This window comes from Topomyia yanbarensis, chromosome 3 (genome assembly GCF_030247195.1).
Source record: "Topomyia yanbarensis strain Yona2022 chromosome 3, ASM3024719v1, whole genome shotgun sequence".
Lineage (NCBI taxonomy): Eukaryota > Metazoa > Arthropoda > Insecta > Diptera > Culicidae > Topomyia > Topomyia yanbarensis.
Window position 1 is genome coordinate 3,177,803 of NC_080672.1, and position 19,120 is coordinate 3,196,922.

Here is a 19,120-nt window from a genome sequence, read left to right on the forward strand (position 1 = left end):
CTACGAAAAAAAGTTTCGAGTGATCAAAGTCACCCCGATGATCAAAGTCACCTCGGTTTACGGTATGTTGTTACATTTACACCGTGCCGGAATGGCAGCGGTTAATTTTTTTATAAATATATAAATTAATCGCGAACTGATACTTAACAAATAGTGTTCACGTTCAGCGTTCTTGAAGTGCACGCACAGGTCAAACGAATATTGTTTTCCTTGTGTCCATTACAGCCGACTGCTTTGCTTATCGCAGTAGATGTTCTATTTATCAGGCTGATGCATGTTCTTATTTTAATAAATTGACGACTAACTGCTTACGATGGCCGTTGTTATCGGTATAATAAAAGTACAGCTGATGTTGTCCCTGGGGTTGGGTGATTCTACTTTCAAATGGAGCGACATATTGGTTCAGTTGGTCGAAGACTCATTTGAACTTGGGCATAGTGATCGATTAATTCGACTCGGATCAATGGACTGTCGTCTATAAGAGATGATCAGACTGAGGGTGGGTGTTTTTATCTCTTAACTCGCTCGAACTGTCGCTCTGGTTTGTGAAGATGGCGAGTAACACTCGTCTATAACGAATCGGATTCGCTGTTTTCAGAAACAGGGACGACAATCTATTATGGATGGAACCTCTTTCTTAAACACACTGTTCAGTCACTAGTTAATGCTCAACTAGCCCATCATAATTAACTGAAACATGTAGTTTTTGAAAAAATCCAATCCACGCAAACCACATAACCAAACACCTAAAAGTAGTTTAGATGCATGTAATATCTATTTCTCTCTGTAGCTAATATATTTTTATTTACTCAATAGTATAGAAAATGTCTATATTTCCCGCTCTATAGATTAATTTACTCTGCCTTAACATTATCCATGCATGCTAAAAATAATCTATATTTGTGTTCTAACCCCATCTATCTTTGCTTGACTTATTTTCCTTTTATTGCTATATCTTAAATCAGATTCATACTCACTAACTCAATAAATTGCATATTCGCTCCCATTCCAAACGTACAATCTCGCAACCTCTCATGCGTGTTTATAAACGCTCGTGGCCATCGCGATAACAAAATCCGGTAATTAAGTGAATGTTTTTTTTTACTCAATTCGTTTATTTGACAAGGAACGTTTACATTTTGACTTTCTTAAAACTAGGGGGTTACACATTTAAACATTATATTGTTATTATACAATGATCTTTAGTTTCAGTAATTTTGTTTACAGCTTACTTATACATATACAAGAGGGAATAATATAATATTCGTGAGACTAGGAGGGGGGGGGGGGGTCATATCGTGTGTTTCTTTGTATAATAATGCACTTTAGGATTATTAAAACTAGAAATAACTTGAGGGAGTGGTTCAATTTTATTAAGATTGGAGGTGATAAATTGGGGCTATTTTTAAGTAGTGGGCATTTCTTAACGAGATTAAATATTGATCAACAAAAACTAGAAGACAGGGGGTACATAAGTTTTGGGAAGATATTCAAGGGGGATGAGGGGAGGGGGATGAAGTCCTACATCTGTATATCAGAGACAGGGGATAGAGGGTGTACAAGACTGACTGGGAGGGGGGGGGGGTGAAGATATCAACTTTCAGTTTCCGGCATCGGGAATCAACGGTAAGGATTTCAGATTCGGACGGATGCATCATGTATTGGGACGCCGGGCGGTCTTCCTAGAGCCGGCAGGGGTTTCTCCAGACGATTTCGTAGTACGGCTCAGATCAGAGTTAAAAATAATCGAAGCTTTCTTTTGACGACTGAAAATGAACCTGAAGCGACTCGCGGTGAATAGAAAAAATATTCATTCAAATAGCGATGTTATTCATTCAGTTGAATATCGTACAATATATTCGTTTCACTAATTATCTAGGAAAATGTTTTCAAATGCTGGTAAAGCATATGAAACAACAATCATCTTCTATTACATTGTGCCAGGGCCTACTTTGATGCGTTTGATTTGTTTATGCACGGTCGCTTCGTGTAATAATCGGAGACGAATGAAAATCTGCATGGATGAATGGGCGATTTGTTCGTTTGACGTTTTCAGCTGCATCACTGAATATTGAAAATGAATGCGGCTGAATGTGGTCAATTTTCATTCAATGAATTTGAATATTTTTAACTCTGGCTCAGATGCGGATCGGCAACACACCGCGTTGCGTGTGTGATGTTGTGCTGTAGGTCTCGTGGTTGTTGGGTCATTCGACAGAGATGTTTTGTGTCGTCTTGGAATCGCATCAATCCATCGTTGGGGTACGGTAGGTGGAAGAGAGCATTTCTGAGAATGATAAGCAAAATAATAGGGGCAGTAGAATCTGCATATTGATGGTTTATAGAAAAGTGTATACGAGGAACATATAGAGTAGAACGCGGCTTGCTAGTACATCTCGAACCGGGACATTGGGTGATCTTCCTCGGGCCCGAAGGGAATCCAATAGTTGAGATCTGGCAGAACAGTACTCGGTGCATGCCCAGACAATATATTTGATATCGTGATAATCGTTGCCACAGGTGCAGATACCGCTATTTGCGAGCCCAATGCGTCGGAGATGAGCGTCCAGCGTATAGTGAGCAAGTGAATGTTTTAGCATTTATAAATTTACAAACGCGGTCTCAAGCATTAACCCATCACCCGCGCGACCATGAATCGGCCCCGTCCGGAAGTCTCTACCCTCGATCCTAGCAGCCTAGCCTCATGCCTTCAGTTCGACCAATAAAAATGACGCTTATACAGGGTGTTTGGTTCATGGTTAAGAATCTCTCGGAGGGTGATAGACTGCCATATTTGGAGAAAAAAATTGTTCTACACATACCATCAAATCTCAACCGTTACAGAGTTATTGAACTTTTTGTGTAAAAAACTTATTTGTTTTAAAATACCTCTAACTTTAAAAGTATACTTTGTATTTTAAATGTTTCAGTTCCATTCGAAAGGTGAGAAAATTTCCTATTGAATGGTTTTCTCATATTTTTAAGTAATTAGTTTTAATTACCTTTTAGCTGTAAAGTAGTTAAAAGTTAGAGTTTTTGGGGAGGTTTTTGCTAATTTTCTCGAAATAATGAAGTATGATTATAGCAATATCCATTATCTAAAAGTTGGGTTTTAGGACGATTCATAATTTGTTCTTGGACGTCAGATTTCTATCTCTTCTCATTTCTTTGTAATTTCATTACTATACTTTTCCTATAACCGACTTGCAAGTGCTTAAAAGACTCTAATCTAAAAAATATGATTTATATCGTTATTTACAAGATTTCATTGGAAAGCTGAGAAAATGTCCTATCAGTGTACAAATACAAATATCTTTTAGTTAAGTGTACTAAATGATTTTTTACTAACGAAATAACTCAAAATTTGTGTTTTTTGGAGAGTTTTTTAATTATTCTAATTATTAATCAACAAAATTTATCGTTACTATTGTTCATTTGATGCCCCTTAATGTTCTGTATAACATTTTATTAGACACTTTGTCTATATCTCTTTTCATTTTGCTGCTATTTAATAGTTAATACAGCAAAAGCTCACCACAAATGTAGTGGGTTCGAAATCGTTATTTTTGCATATGAAACGATGTGATAAAAACGATTTTGCGTCGAAATCAAAAGAGATAATTGAACGGAGTCAAAGAAAGAACTGTAGAACTTGCTGAAATGCATTATTTCCATGATAATAATGGTGATGTTTATTATTTACTATTTTAAGAAAATTAACGAAAATGCTAATAATAGCACTAACTTTAAACTAATTTACTTTTAAAAGAATTCTAAATTCACTTAACTGAAAGGTATTAATACATTTTTCACTGTAAAATTTTCCTGGCTTTCGAATACAAAGAAAAAAAGTACAATGAGTGTCATAATTTTTCAATTAGAGCTGGTACTAGTGAAAATGAGATAAAAATATCCTAGTTGAATAACCCAAAATCATGAAAATAAGAAAAGATAAGTGTATCGTGTCAAAGAACGAATTAAGCAGCTCATCAAGACTAACAATCTGAATTATTAAAATGATAAGGTTAACTATTAGGATTTTCAATAAATGAACGAAAAATCGTTTAAAATTGTTTAATTTTCAATAAATTTCTTTGAAAAGGCTACTTAAACTCATCAGCTGAAACATGTGAGGGCATCACTCAATGCAAAATTTTCTCACCTTTCGAATGGAACTAAAACATTTAAAATACAAAGTATACTTTTAAAGTTAGAGGTATTTTAAGACAAATAAGTTTTTTACACAAAAAGTTCAATAACTCTGTAACGGTTGAGATTTGAAGGTATGTGTAGAACAATTTTTTTCTCCAAATATGGCAGTCTATCACCCCCCGAGAGATTCTTAACCATGAACCAAACACCCTGTATACACTAGATAATATGATCGGGAACTCTAGTGATATGGGAGAACTCACTCTCCTAGTTTCTGAACCGTACATTGAAAATCATGTATAAAATTAAAATCCACGCGCGATCAGCTAAAACCACACAAATATGTGAATGTACACACACGTTTATAAAATCGAATTTACACACGCGAAATCACATACATGCTATAAACACGTTAACATACGAACGCTAAAGCCTTTCGCGATCATACACGTACACCCCGGTAATATGGTAAACGTTTTAGTACTTACGAAGTTGAAAACGCTGTCTTAAACGCGAACCCACAAACGTCCGTGTTCGCGCGATCAAAATACGCCAAAATTAAGTATAAAATTTATGGTCTGCACGGGATCATCCAAAAACACGCGAGTACGCGAAAGGCTCATGGTTATAAAATAGAATTTACACACGCGATCCTTCGCAATGATACACGCGATCGCAAAGTCCCTGCGCCCGCACGTATCTGAACCGTACAATGAATATCACATTCAGAATCAACTCTCGAAAGAAATATCTGAGTGAAGCTTCCATAAAATGGTACTTATACTAGGAAATGGTGGATATTAGCAATTGGATCAGGAGTAGAATAATTTATAATTGCTGAAATGTTATCGATTCTCCAATGCAGTCACCGTTTATTAACTGATTAGAAAATATATGGGCGTATTTGGATAAAAAGTGCGAAACTATCCGGATTATAAAGAGAATGATCTTTGAAATTATAATTTAGAAGAATGGGATAAAACTTAAGTCGAATATAGACGAATTTCGCGCCAAATCGTATTCAGAGTTGGCAGCACCCTCTCAGATTTTAATGAAACTTTCGATACATGAAGACTTTGTCACAAAAAGCCACTTTGCATACTTTGTTTTTCTAAAAATTTTTTACTATTTTTTTCAAATAGCTATACTGCCCATGATCGCATATCAGTCCCATAAAGATAGGAAATCCCATAGAAAACGGGGCAACTATGCGATCATGGGCAGTATAGTTCTCTGTGGCTATAGTCTAAAAATGACAAATCCTACAAAAAATGTTATAGGAGTGGTTTTCACAAAATTAGTCAAGTTTTCGAATAAAAATATTGAAAAAATTCTACACTGAAAAGAATCGATTTTTAAAATTTAAAGTCGGTTTACAAAAAAAAAATTGATTTAGATGAAATTTTGTTCCAAGATTGATAATTATGTTCCCTACCTAACGTCAAAAATTCAAGTTGGGCACTTTCAAGGAAAAAAAAGTTGTTTGAAAAAAACTTTTCTTTGTCCAATCTCAATTCAGTGCATTTTTATCGAAAACCAAACCAATAAAACTCAGTTTGTGAGAAGATATTGTCTAATTTAGCAACTAAGCATAATTTTATTAAAGGGTTAACTACTTTTTCATTTTTTATAAAATTGAATTTTTTTACTACTTTATCTGAAAGTAAAACTCCTTGAGAATGTTTTCCCAAATTTTTATAGTGATCCGAGAAACAGATCGAAGGTTACAGCGCTTCCAAGCGGGCTTCATCTACCAATAGCAGTGGTAATTTGAAATTCTAAACTATCGAGTTTATCTCGAAATGTCGTTTTACTAAAAATGGTTTTTCCGCGATCACGATTGCCGAAAAACTACCCAATCAATCTTCTTATTTTTTTTCAATTGATCGTAATTAGTTTTTCTCGTACTTTAACGTATCCGTTTGTATTCATAATTTTTTGTTTCTTGGATAAGAATTTTTTGACGCAATTTTTAGAGCTTAAAACAGCGATTTTTTACTAAAAACGGTCTCGAATGCAGGAAAAATTAATATTTATTCAACTAATCGTGAAGGTACGAGGAATACTCATATACTAATGGAATTTTTTGAGTTTTAGGATTTTAGATGATCTATTGGTCTTCAATCGTGATCACCGCAAACCTCTTAAATAAAAAAAGTCATTCGGGGAAAAAGCCATAACTCCGCCAATTATCAATTTATTTTTATAAACTTATGCTTGTTTATTTTACTAAAATACTAAAATAATTTTACTACCAAAATATTATAACTTTGATGTAATGAAATCATTGCTTTAGTCCTTTACGAAAATTCACCCTTTCTTGACATTTTTATCACTAAAAGGCATGAAACCCCTTAATCAAGAATCCCATTGGAAAGAGTTTATGTCATTAAACAAATATTCCATTATTACTTCTTTATTTTTTTGTTTAGTGCTGATGAAGAATAACCACCACAACATTATGTATTGAATTTTACATAATTATTTATTTATTTTTATATATTACATTTGTCTTAAAACTATATTCATGCAAGCTACACGGTGTGTTTGGCAGAACAATTTTATTCGAAAAAAATCGGCATCGCTAAAACTTGAACATGTGATAGAATCGGCTTTTCCCTTTCATTTGAAAGCAAAATTAAAATATTCTGTCGAGGGCTCCAGAACAACTTTTTTTAAAGGTTTTTTTTTTTGAAAACTTGGGTTTTTAAATGAAATTGGTTCACATTTTGCCCCTAGGTAGTACTTTGAACATTCAAATATTACCAAAAGTGAGAATCTGATGGACAATTTTATTGTGTACAACTTTGTAGAAAACTACATTGCGATTTAAAATCGCCAGAGAAAGCTATTAAATTTTTATCAAAGTTTCTAGATTCGCACGGCGCCTATTGGTTAAGAAGCTTTATTCCAAAAACATTTTTATTTGTAAAAAAAAATTGCCTTATTTTAAAAGTGTTCTCAGAAGAACCTGAATGCTATCAAAGTCCCATCTTTAAGCGTAAAAATCATAATTTCAGATTCTACCGTTTTATGCGCACGAATGATATTTAGGAGCATGGAGATATAGAGAAGAGTAGATAAAATTTGAACGAAATTAAGACTCTTTTGAAAGATGCTGGGTAATGCGCATAATGAAACAGTTTTTTTCTTTCACAGATATATTTGTTTCTTCTTTTTTTTCTTCACTCATTCTGGAGTATGCTTGATGTAATTTTGAATCAACCTTTTTGCTCGTTACCATCTTGTGGGATATATTTGGCCTAAATTTTAACTTTATATTTGATCAAACTCGGTTAGATATTCAGTCATTTGATTTGATTTCGATTGAGAATCCTGATTGACAGTTTCATGAAGGATAGAAAAATAATTCGATGAGATTTATGTTCAAGTTTGTTAACTTTTGGGAATGGCTGTACATTGAACAGAAATCGCAATACAGTAATGTTTCGATTATATCACTATGCGTTTATATCAACACTTGTTTATATCACCCTCGATTATATCACGGTTTTATCTCGATTATATCACGCTTTTTGAAAAACAGACAAGGCACACTACGTTTTAATCCAATTAAGCCACATCTTGTATCCTGGTACTTTTACGATATTTTTACAATTGATTTGCTTATTTACATGTAGGGTAATGAGCCTATTATTGGGTTTCGGACTATTGCGATAAGGGTTTATATATGATGAGGTCGGTCAAAAAGTCGAACTTTTTATTCTTTTATCTTAAAGTATAGATTCTTATGAATATATCTAAAATTTTTATAGAGGTCTAAGCAGTAGACGCAAAGTTATGGCGCTGTTCACCGTGGGCGGAGGGCGTGGCGCGAAGCTTTAAACGTGAATCTCTTAATCTTCTTAAAGTCTTGTTTTTTCCAAAAACGTTGTTGCAATGTCTAGGATTGCCGAAATATCTTTCGGATGATTCCAATTTTTGTTTTAATTTCTTCGTATCTTATTTGGCGTGTCCTTGAGGGGGCGTCTGGTGCAGCGGGTAAAAAATAGACTTCTTTTTTATTCGTCTAATTGTTAGTTATCTGCAGGAAAATCTAACAAAATAATGAGAAAAACAAGATACGCAAGATATCGTAGGTATGCAGAGATATGCATTTTCTCTTGAATTCATGTGAATACTTTTCTTTTGGAAGGACAACATCAACGATTGGATATGGGACTATTTCTATGGATGCTGACACAACGAGAACTGAATCGTAGGCCCTTCGAATAGACTGATTTTAATAGTTAAGATATTTGCCCAAAACGTTAACGTGCCAGATTCCTTCAAGTTTAGTTTTGGGTGGTTCAACAATTTTAAGAAACAGTACGGAATACGTAAAGTGAAGCTGTGTGGGGAAAAATTATCCGCTGATACAATACCATTTGACCCAATGCGTTGAACAAAGATGTCGGACACTGCTCTAACCAACGGCTTCAAATGGGTAGTAAGATAATAGAAACATAGCAAAAATAATCACATTACCCTACAATGATTTATTCTTTTTGACTAACTTTAACTTTTTAATACTTTTTGTTAATAGAAATACATGGATTATTGCTTGAATGTAATTATTTGTTTTGTTTTGAATATATCACGCTTCAAATATATCACGCTAAAATACAGACCGACCGTGATATAATCGAAACATTACTGTAGTAAAGGAGAAATAAAGGTGTTGTCTATTGTACGAAGATAGCGATATAGAAAGTATCACCTTTACCCGAAAGACGTGTTGCTGTTTATGTCTTCAGATTCTGAACTGAACTGGCAACTCTGTCTTCTTGGTATGTTATCTTTGCTCTTATCCCATATTATGAGGGAAATCTTCAATAAACTTGTATTACTTTGAAAATTTACTGAATGTATGGTCCAGCCTGATATTTTCTTGTTCGTTTTCTGTTGTGATCCTTGTTCAACGAGTAACGACTCCGGAATTTCTTCTTAAAGGAAATTATGAAACTTGGTTTTGATCTTTTTTTTCTAAGATTATGTGAAGTGTGTTCGATTTGGAAATAAAATTTGAGGACAAGCAAAAATCTGCATCTATAAATTCTGATGAAATGAATTTATCCCAAAAGATAAACATGGATCCAAAACTCGAAGAGCTTTTTTTCTTTTTCAATCATCTTTCTTTTAATGTTGATAAAGACAAACAGGATTCTCAACCCAAAATTGCAATAAATTCCGTCGTTTAGTACAATGACTCGAACTGTCTACTTTAGTTCATTCAAATATAAAGCTTTGAATTTAAGCCAATTGTATTTTACCAGGCAGGATAGGATTCTAGTTTACATTAGCTATCCCCTAGAGCGAGAAAAGAAATGAAAAAGGTATGATAAAATTCGTTACTACATTAACCAACAAGATGTAAGATTATCGAAAAAATTTGGTCATCACCTTTCCACACCTCCTTGTTCATAAAGTGTCATTTTCGCCCAAAACCCGGAGAAATCTGAAAATATATTTTTTCTGCTGAGAATGGGACTTTGTATACATTGAAATTTATCTGAATTTACTGTTCATTTAAACCCAACATTTTTTTTTGCAAGTCCTTGTTAATCGACTTCTTAATCCCGCGCACACCTAAAAACTGATAAAATTTTAATATCTTTCTCGGGTGATTTTATGTCGATTTCTAGCATTCTAAGAAGTTGCAGACAATGGGATTGTTCATCAGATTCTCACTTTTAGTATTTTTTGAATGTCTATAGTACCAATTAGTAGCAAAAATTCGATTTAATTTCATTAAAAAAACTTAAGTTTTCAATCAAAAAACTTTAAAATAAAAACTTGTTCTAGACCCCCCGACAAAATATTCTCATTTCACTTTCAAATGAAAGGGAAAAGTCCATTCTTTCATATCCCGAAGTTTTACAGATGCCGAATTTTTTTGAATAAAATTATTCGACAAAGACACCGTGTGCTATTTTGTATTATTTCTATACAAGGGAAATATTTTTGGTTCATCTTCTGAATTAGAATACCTTTTCATCTCTACTTTGCCCCCAGGAATAGGCACAAAGCTGTGGAATTTTTAAGTTCCAGATATTGTTTTGGCGTTATTATACAGCTCTTCGAGTTCTTCTGACATTTTGTTGTACTGTTCAGTGAATATGTGGCGCTTTTGCATCACAGGGTCCTTTTCCATGGGATGCAGCTACAAAATGCCATTCTGCGCTTAACTCATAATTTGACTGGAATCTACATAAGCTTGCGAAGTTTTTCTTATTTTTGTATTGTGTTGCTGCTCCATCAGCCATTAAATAAATTTTAGAAAAGTTTATCAATTGTGTTACAAAATTTATCAGTTTTGAGAGGAACAAATGAACTGTAGTCTTCAAGTCTTCCAGTCTTCATTCAAGTTTGTTATGAATATATACCAAATTCGTTACTGATACTTTTTGCATGTATCAGGCAACTAGCAGCTGAGGGATTCCATGAGAAACCGGCCGACCGCAAAATATGACCATCGTCGATTCGAACGAAACTTTGCAGGTGTGTTCGCTGTATGAATCTCCATGATATTCTCTGGCAATTGGAATATTTTGATACAAGAGTAATTTTTCAAAAGGGCGTAAACGTTTCTACGTGTATGAATTTCAATTTTTTTTCGATTACTGTATTTTATACAACAAAACTATCTGAGAACAAGTTACAGGGAATGAATACTTCTGTCCGAAAAAAATATACACTGAAAAAAATGAGTCATTTTTCAAAAAAACAAAAATTTATGATAAAAATTTAAATTGCGAAAAAAACCCTTTTTTTTAAATTTTTATATTTTGTTACCAAAAACCTAAAGAGAAAAGAAACATTTTGATTGTGATAATATATTTCAACCATAGGGTCTGTTGATTAAACTATATAGCTGAATCATATGTTGGTTGTTTTCATGTAACTTTAAAATGTTTCACAATATCGCCTTGATGTCAAAGAGAAAGTTGCAGGAAAGTTTACGGGCTTTTTGAAAAACCTATTATTGTTGATGTATAAACGCGACTAACTTATGAAAAGGTCGTAATAAAGCAAAATAATTGTGTTGTTAAAACAAAAGTTAAAATATCTCGAGAACTACAACATTTTAGAAAATTTTTGTTAAGAGCATTTCGATTTAAAATGGCGTTTAGAATCATATTCAAAAAGAAAATTGTATTTTTGACTTCAAATAGTAAGAATTATAAAAAAATGTCAAAAGTTGTTGTTAGGAAAACTTTTTTATTGAGAGCTTCTCCAGGATCCAAATACACTAAAAAAGTTGCTTTTACGTCTTTAAAACGATAAACATTAAATTTTTGACATTTTTTGATGGGGTAACGCGAATAACTTTTAAAAAGAGCATAATTACACGAATTAATTGTTTTTGAAGGAGCAATATTTCAAATATCTCGAAAACTATCGCATTTTGGAAGATTTTTGTTAAATGCATTTTGATTTTAAATGGTGCTTAGAATTATATTCTGTAATAGAATTACAATTTTGTATGTCTAGTAGTATGAAATTTAAAAACATGTACGAAGTTATTGTTAGGAAAACTTTTTTACCGATTTTTTCTCCATCATGCAATCACATTCAAAATGTTTCTTTTCTCTTTAGGTTTTTGGTAACAAAATATAAAAAATTTAAAAAATGGGTTTTTTCGCAATTTAAATTTGTATCATAAATTTTTGTTTTTTTTTGAAAAATGACACAACATTTTTTTCAGTGCATATTTTTTTCAGACAGAAGTATTCATTCCCTGTAACTCGTTCTCAGATAGTTTTGCTGTATAAAATACAGTAATCGAACAAAAAAAATTGAAATTCATGCACGTAGAAACGTTTACGCCCTTTTGAAAAGTTGCTCTTGAGTCAAAATAATCTTATTACCTGTGGAAAATATTTAGACTTGCATGACGGTGAAACGTGTAAAGTTTCATTGGAATCTAAGATGGTCGGTCACGATTTTAAAGATTTTCGGACGGATCTTCGTGGAATTCCTCAGCTGGGAAAATGGATTCTGAGATGATTATGACTTTCATTGGTTTAGTTTTCGATAAAAATACACTGAAAAAAATTCAGTTTGGACAAGGAAAAGTCCCTATCTTGGAACAAAATTTCATCCAAGTCAAAAATGGTTTTTTTTTGTAAATCGACTTTAAATTCTTAAAATCGATTTTTTTCAGTGTAGGAGTCAATGAAGAATTTTTTCAATATTTTTATTCGAAAATTTGGCTAATTTTGTAAAAATCACTCCTACTGCGAAATTTTGAGCATTTGTAGTACGAAACTACGAGCATTTGTAGTACAAAGATAATTATTATATCTTACCTATGTTGCCTAGTAAACTATTTCTAAATAAATAAAATATGTCGTAAACTATTTTTTTACTTCTAAAATGCATATAAGCATTCGCGCATAGCGGTATACGAATATGAGATTGTATCAGTGAATATGAAAAGGACGGTATATCTTCTAACGTTCGCATTTGTTTTGCTATAGTCGAAAGGCTGTGATATTGAAACCCACTAATCGATAAGTAACATGATATTCAACGTCTTCGTATACTCCACGGCCATTCTGATAAAATATTTCTATTTATAAATCAAGCCCTTTTTAATCTCTTTGTAATTGATCCTGCTTTCCTGCTATAGCTCGTTCTGTTCAATTAGTGAGCTGACCTCAACGTAAAGGTCCAAGGGCAACAGATTTCATCAAAACCAAACCGTTTCTAAGTAACGGAATACAGCAGTATATTCCATTGTACACAGGACTTAGAAAGAACGCAGGCTCACAACTGAATAGAATGTGTTGAAATACACTGTGTACAATATATTCGGACACACTTTAAGAATGACTACCCCTGTGTTTAAAAAAATCGACATATTACCCTACTTCTTTCAAAAAATTCGCATACGCGTACAAAGCCACCCCCATTAGTATTTTATCGGCAGTTTTCCATAGTATAATTGTTCCAAATCACACTTTCCGATATTCCATTTCCTTTCTCACTGGAGACTAATAAAGATTAGGAAGTAGTTTAATCGTTCTTGCTAATTATTCTTGGAAATACCTAGTACACCTGTAATCGTTCATTAAATAAATAGTGGATGTGCTTTTCGCCCAAGCCTACTATGCTTCGTGTGGTACCTTTGCTTTGTTATTGCACTGCGACCGGTAACCAATCTATCATCGCCAGGTAAAACAAGAGATTGCGATTGTTAATAAACCAAACGCGGAAAGTGATTATCTAACTCGAACATAATTTACCATGCTTCAACCTTTTGTGGATGGTTTATTTAGCTCCATGCTGGGCTCTTGATATGCCTGGGAAATTGCAATAATGCATTTCTCTTTCTATGGACCTGTAACTAAAAGTGTTAAACTATGTACAAAAATCATCATTATTTATTGTACCAAGCAAGAAAGAAAGAGAGAGAGAGAGGGAAAGATCGAAATCAAACCGCGCTCAGCTTGAAAGTAATAACTGATGGTAAACACAATTTGCTAACTGAATCGTGCGTGTTTTCGCGAATGCATCAGCCCCACTCCATCCACCAGATGATGTCGAACTGTCGGTCGGTCGAAATGATGGAGAATAATTTGAAGCAGTAATCGGTTACGAAACAGGTGCGCTTCTAACGGGCAGTAAAAGAAAAATCTTTGCAAGCAGTCAGCTGTTGTTCCTATAGGAGGAAGTGAATAAAGTGCTGAGGTGCGTTATGTTCCTTTACTCGAACTGTATACATAGTTTGGTGTCGGGTTTCGGAATCATTTTTGTTTCAAACCCATCTCTCCGGCCCACATGCACTCGTTGCGGTTGGCTGGAAACACGCACCTTTACGGCGTGAGTGAAGGTGAAATGTGACGATTAAATTCGTTGAGTAGGTTGCTTAATGGTTGCCCTGAAACTGGTTTCCCTTCATTTGGCTATCTACAATAGCCTTTAGATTGAAAATATGGTTTAAGGAGATTAGTAATTTAATATAGTTTCGTAGGTTGTGACCCTGGATTGACTAAAACTATTCCGTATTCAACAGGCTTTAAAACAATTTTTTTCTCAATTTCCAGGTGCTGCAATGAACCCTCCACTGGCTGACACCGGTGAGGATCCCCACCCCAGTCTGTCCGATTGGCACGACTATGAACCGAATCTCGAGTTTGACGATACCGAATTATCGCAAACGGCACCGGAACCCGGAGGCACGGTTATATTTGATGAAGACAACTATTCCGGTAGGTTTTCATATCTTGTATGGTATAATAAATTTTAGCATAAGTATAGCAGTAACAGATTTGGTAACCGTGCGGCAAACGTCAGAATTGTATGAAGCAACTCGTAAACTGTGGCTCGGCAGACGGAAATGGGTAGTACGTGCCAAAAATCATCCACTCTTGAAAATTGTTCCGCACATAATTTTTGGGTACCAGGGCCGATTAGTGGCATTCAGAGTGGAACCGAAGAAGGAACGTGTATATTCTATTTAGATAATACACTGGGTGGAAATCATTTCGCATTCTTCGTTTGCCCATGTGGTTCGCGGAACATCTGCATTAATAAGTTTACATAGGTAATCATGGTCTGTAGGAAACGGAACTATTTGAGACGCGAAGAACGGAGATGGACTTTAATGAACTCTTGTATATGTTTGATTACTTTTTGGAGACTATACCCAAGTGACAATCCAAATGCTGATCAGAATTTTTCATTTTTTTATGATAGTCTTTTCAAAGTGTGACTAAATATGATTCTATCATTGCTTTTGCCGCTTTGTTGTATACGATTGACAGTTCTGAAGAGTATATCATGAATATTTGAAGAAACCTCCATATAACTACATTATTGATCGTACGAGGAGCTTTTAAACACTTTTGAGTGTTAAACCCTTGAATTTATGCACATACCTACCTAAAGTGAAGTCAGGATTTTTGTTGTTTCGGATTCTAGCTAACAGCTCGATCATCATAACAGTTTTTGCAACCGACCGAGACGGTTGTGCCTCCAGGTGGAAGGTTTTGTTCTCGAGAGAGTGACGGAGTGCGAGACGCTGTATGCGTTATTGTGGGAGAGAGAGAGACGAGTTTGTTAAGTGTGAGTCGACAGTTGATACGTCGGAGGCGTGGTCAACGGCATCCTCGACAAGTGGTGTTTTGACAGCAAACCGCGGGTAGACGAATTTGCCTACCGCGGTGGCAGAAATCGACAGCGATCGTGCCTGTACACACAGAAAAAAATATAGTGTATTGGTGTCGTCGGGCAATTCTAATCGACGAGAGGGAAGCGTCACAGGTAGACCCATTTGCCCTATTTGTCTACCGCAGAAGTGGTACGACGAATAAGGAAAACAAGTGGCACCGAAAAGTGCCGCATCGACAGTGGGATTTTCACAGCAAGCCACAGGTAGCCACATTTGTCTACCGAGGTGGTGGAAACGGAGAGAGCGCGGTTGTGGTGGTGATACCGACGAGCAGCTTAATCGGAGAGAGTTTTGAAGTGTTGCAGGTAGGACTATTTCTCTACTGAAGAAGCAACGCGACGAAGAAGGACAGCAAGTGTCACATTGTCAAACAACGGGCACCGAGTTTACAACATAACACATGAGGTGTGTTCTACCGGTGTCTTCGTCACCTAATAGATAGTAGATAACAGGTATATTTTTCATTCCTTTTTGTGATAGTTTTTCTTACTAGGTAAAATGGATGAAGAGATGGGAGAACGAGTAACAGACCCTCCCCCTAAGCCTTATGCTGAAAATGTAAATCCGACTAGAATTAAAATTTACCCAGAGTCGTCAACGGGACCATGGATTGTATTTATTAGGCGTAAAGCAAAGGCGCTAAATATCATTCAAATTTCTAAAGATTTGACTTCGCGATTCTCGGATGTAAAAGAGATCGTCAAAGTTAATAAAGATAAAATACGCATTGTCGTTGGTAGTCTCAAACAAGCCAATGCAATTGCTTCTTGCGAGCTTTTTACGCGGGAATATAGAGCGTATATTCCTTCAAAAGAAATTGAAATTGATGGGGTCATCACAGAATCGAGTTTGACTGTTGATGACTTAGTTAAGCATGGGGTTGGTCGTTTCAAAGACACCATACTTAAAGACGTAAAAATACTTGAATGCAAGCAATTGCATTCAGTATCACACGAAGGAGATAAAAAAGTTTATCGACTGTCTGACTCATTTCGAGTGACTTTCGCTGGGTCTGCGCTGCCCAACTATGTCATTATCGATAAGATTCGTCTCCCTGTTCGCCTTTTTATCCCTCGTGTAATGAATTGCCTTAATTGCAAACAGCTTGGCCACACAGCCACTTACTGTTCCAATAAGGCACGGTGTGGCAAATGTGGGGGTTCTCATCAAGAGGATACATGCAATGAAAATTCAGAAAAATGTTTAATGTGCGGAGAAAACTCACATGAGCTCCCTGCATGCCCCATTTATAAATTGCGTGAGGATAAAATTAAACGATCCTTGAAGGAGAGGTCTAAGCGCTCCTATGCAGAAATGTTGAAAAATGCTACCCCTAAACCCATCTTCTTAGAAAACACTTACGCATCTCTATTTTCGGAACAGTCTGACTCTGACGGAGCGTGCGAAGGTACATCATTTGTTTTACCCGGAAATTCCAGAAAAAGAAAACAGTCTTCTTTTCCCAAGCTGCCAAGAAAAGGCCTTAAAATTTCTCCACCAATAGATAAACTGCGCCCAAAACCGAAAAATTCCGATTCAAAACCGAAATCAATTCCGTCCGGTTTTGGGAACGTACAATCCAAACAGAACACCATTACTGGCAATAATAAAATTTCGACTTCCTCTGAGCCTCAGCCGGGGGTAGGATTATTGAAATTTTCTGAAATTGTTGATTGGATTTTTAAAGCATTCAATATTTCTGAACCACTAAAGAGTATACTTTCAGCTTTCCTCCCAACAATTAGAACATTTTTAGAGCAGCTGATTGCTCAATGGCCCATCCTTGCAGCGATTGTATCTTTCAATGGGTAATTCACCTCCTCCAATGAAAGATTCCATCACTGTTTTACAGTGGAATTGCAGAAGTATCATACCTAAAATTGATTCCTTAAAAATTTTACTGCATAATTTAAAATGCGATGCTTTTGCTCTATGTGAAACATGGCTTACCTCAAACATCAATTTCAACTTAAATGATTTCAACATTATTCGCCTAGACCGAGACACCCCGTATGGAGGAGTGCTTCTAGGAATTAAAAAGTGCTATTCTTTCTATAGAATTAACATCCCCTTGTTTGCGGGCATTGAGGCTGTAGCTGTCCAAACGAACATTAAAGGCAAAGACATGTCTATCGCTTCTATATATATACCTCCCAAAGTTCAAATTGGACAACGTCAAATTTTTGAGGTAGTGGAATCCATGGCTGCTCCGCGTCTGATACTGGGAGACTTCAATCGCACGGAGTATTGTGGGGTTCCCTCTACAATGATAATCGATCCTCTTTGATATACAATGTTTGTGACGAATTTAATATGACAGTTTTAAATACTGGCGAAACAACACGCATCCCCAGACCTCCTGCACGTCCAAGTGCATTAGATCTATCTCTGTGCTCGACATCACTTCGGTTAGATTGCACGTGGAAGGTTGTACCTGATCCTCACGGTAGCGATCATTTGCCAATCGTTGTTTCAATTAACAGTGAATTAGGCCTTACGAATTCAATCAATGTTCCTTATGACTTAACACGAAATATTGATTGGAAAACATACCAAACATTAATTTCCACTTCTCTTGCTTCGACAGAAGAGCTACCCCCTACCGAAGAATATGAATTCTTAGCGGGTTTAATTATTGAAGCAGCAGAACAAGCCCAAACGAAATGCAATCCTGGAATGACAATAAATAGACGACCCCCTAATCCTTGGTGGGACAAAGAGTGCTCTGATGCATATGAAGCTAAACAAGTTGCCTACAAAGAAATTATGAAACAGAAAGGGGGTATACGTGAGAACTTTGAAAATTATTTCATTTTGCAAAACAAATTTGACAGTATACGTCGTGCCAAAAAATCTAGTTATTGGAGACACTTCGTTAATGGCTTGTCAAGAGAAACATCAATGAGTACTCTTTGGAACACAGCCAGAAGAATGAGGAATCGAAACGTGACTAATGAAAGCGAAGATTTTTCGAATCGCTGGATATTTAATTTTGCCAAGAAAATTTGTCCCGATTCTGCTCCTGCGCAGAAAATCACTCGCGATGCTCCCACAAGTAACGATTTCATAGATTCGCCTTTGACAATGATGGAATTCTCAATTGCACTCCTCTCATGCAACAATAATGCTCCGGGACTAGACAGAATTAAATTCAACTTGGTGAAGAATCTGCCTGACCTAGCAAAAAGACGCTTGTTGAATTTATTCAACAAGTTTCTTGAGCAGAATATTGTTCCGCGTGACTGGAGACAAGTGAGAGTTATCGCAATTCCAAAACCGGGAAAACCAGCCTCCGATCATAACTCGTATCGACCGATTGCAATGCTATCCTGCATCAGGAAATTGTTGGAAAAAATTATCCTACGACGTCTCGACAATTGGGTTGAGGCGAACGGCTTGCTATCAGATACCCAGTTTGGTTTTCGGAGGGGAAAGGGAACGAATGATTGTCTGGCGCTACTTTCGTCAGAAATTCAACTCGCTTACGCAAAAAAAGAACAAATGGCGTCTGTGTTCTTAGACATAAAAGGAGCATTCGACTCAGTCTCCATTGATGTTCTCTCGGAGAAGCTACATCAATGTGGTCTTTCACCGATATTAAATAATTATTTATACAATTTATTGTCAGAAAAGCACATGCATTTTTCATATGGCGATTTGGCGACACTCAGAATAAGTTACATGGGCCTCCCACAAGGCTCTTGTCTAAGCCCCCTTCTCTATAATTTTTACGTGAATGACATTGATAATTGTATTGTCAGCCCATGCACTTTAAGACAACTTGCAGAT

The 19,120-nt window shown here is 35.6% G+C and overlaps 1 protein-coding gene across 6 annotated transcripts in view; it reads left to right on the plus strand.

Moving 5' to 3' along the window:
• The window catches only part of LOC131693945 (rho GTPase-activating protein 68F), a 91,324-nt gene that overhangs the window by 29,622 nt on the left and 42,582 nt on the right, over positions 1-19,120 (plus strand). For all 6 annotated transcript variants that reach the window (XM_058982231.1, XM_058982227.1, XM_058982230.1 and 3 more), the window contains one exon: positions 14,205-14,369. In XM_058982231.1, the coding sequence (XP_058838214.1) occupies positions 14,205-14,369 (165 nt within the window). The remainder of the gene's footprint in view (positions 1-14,204; positions 14,370-19,120) is intronic.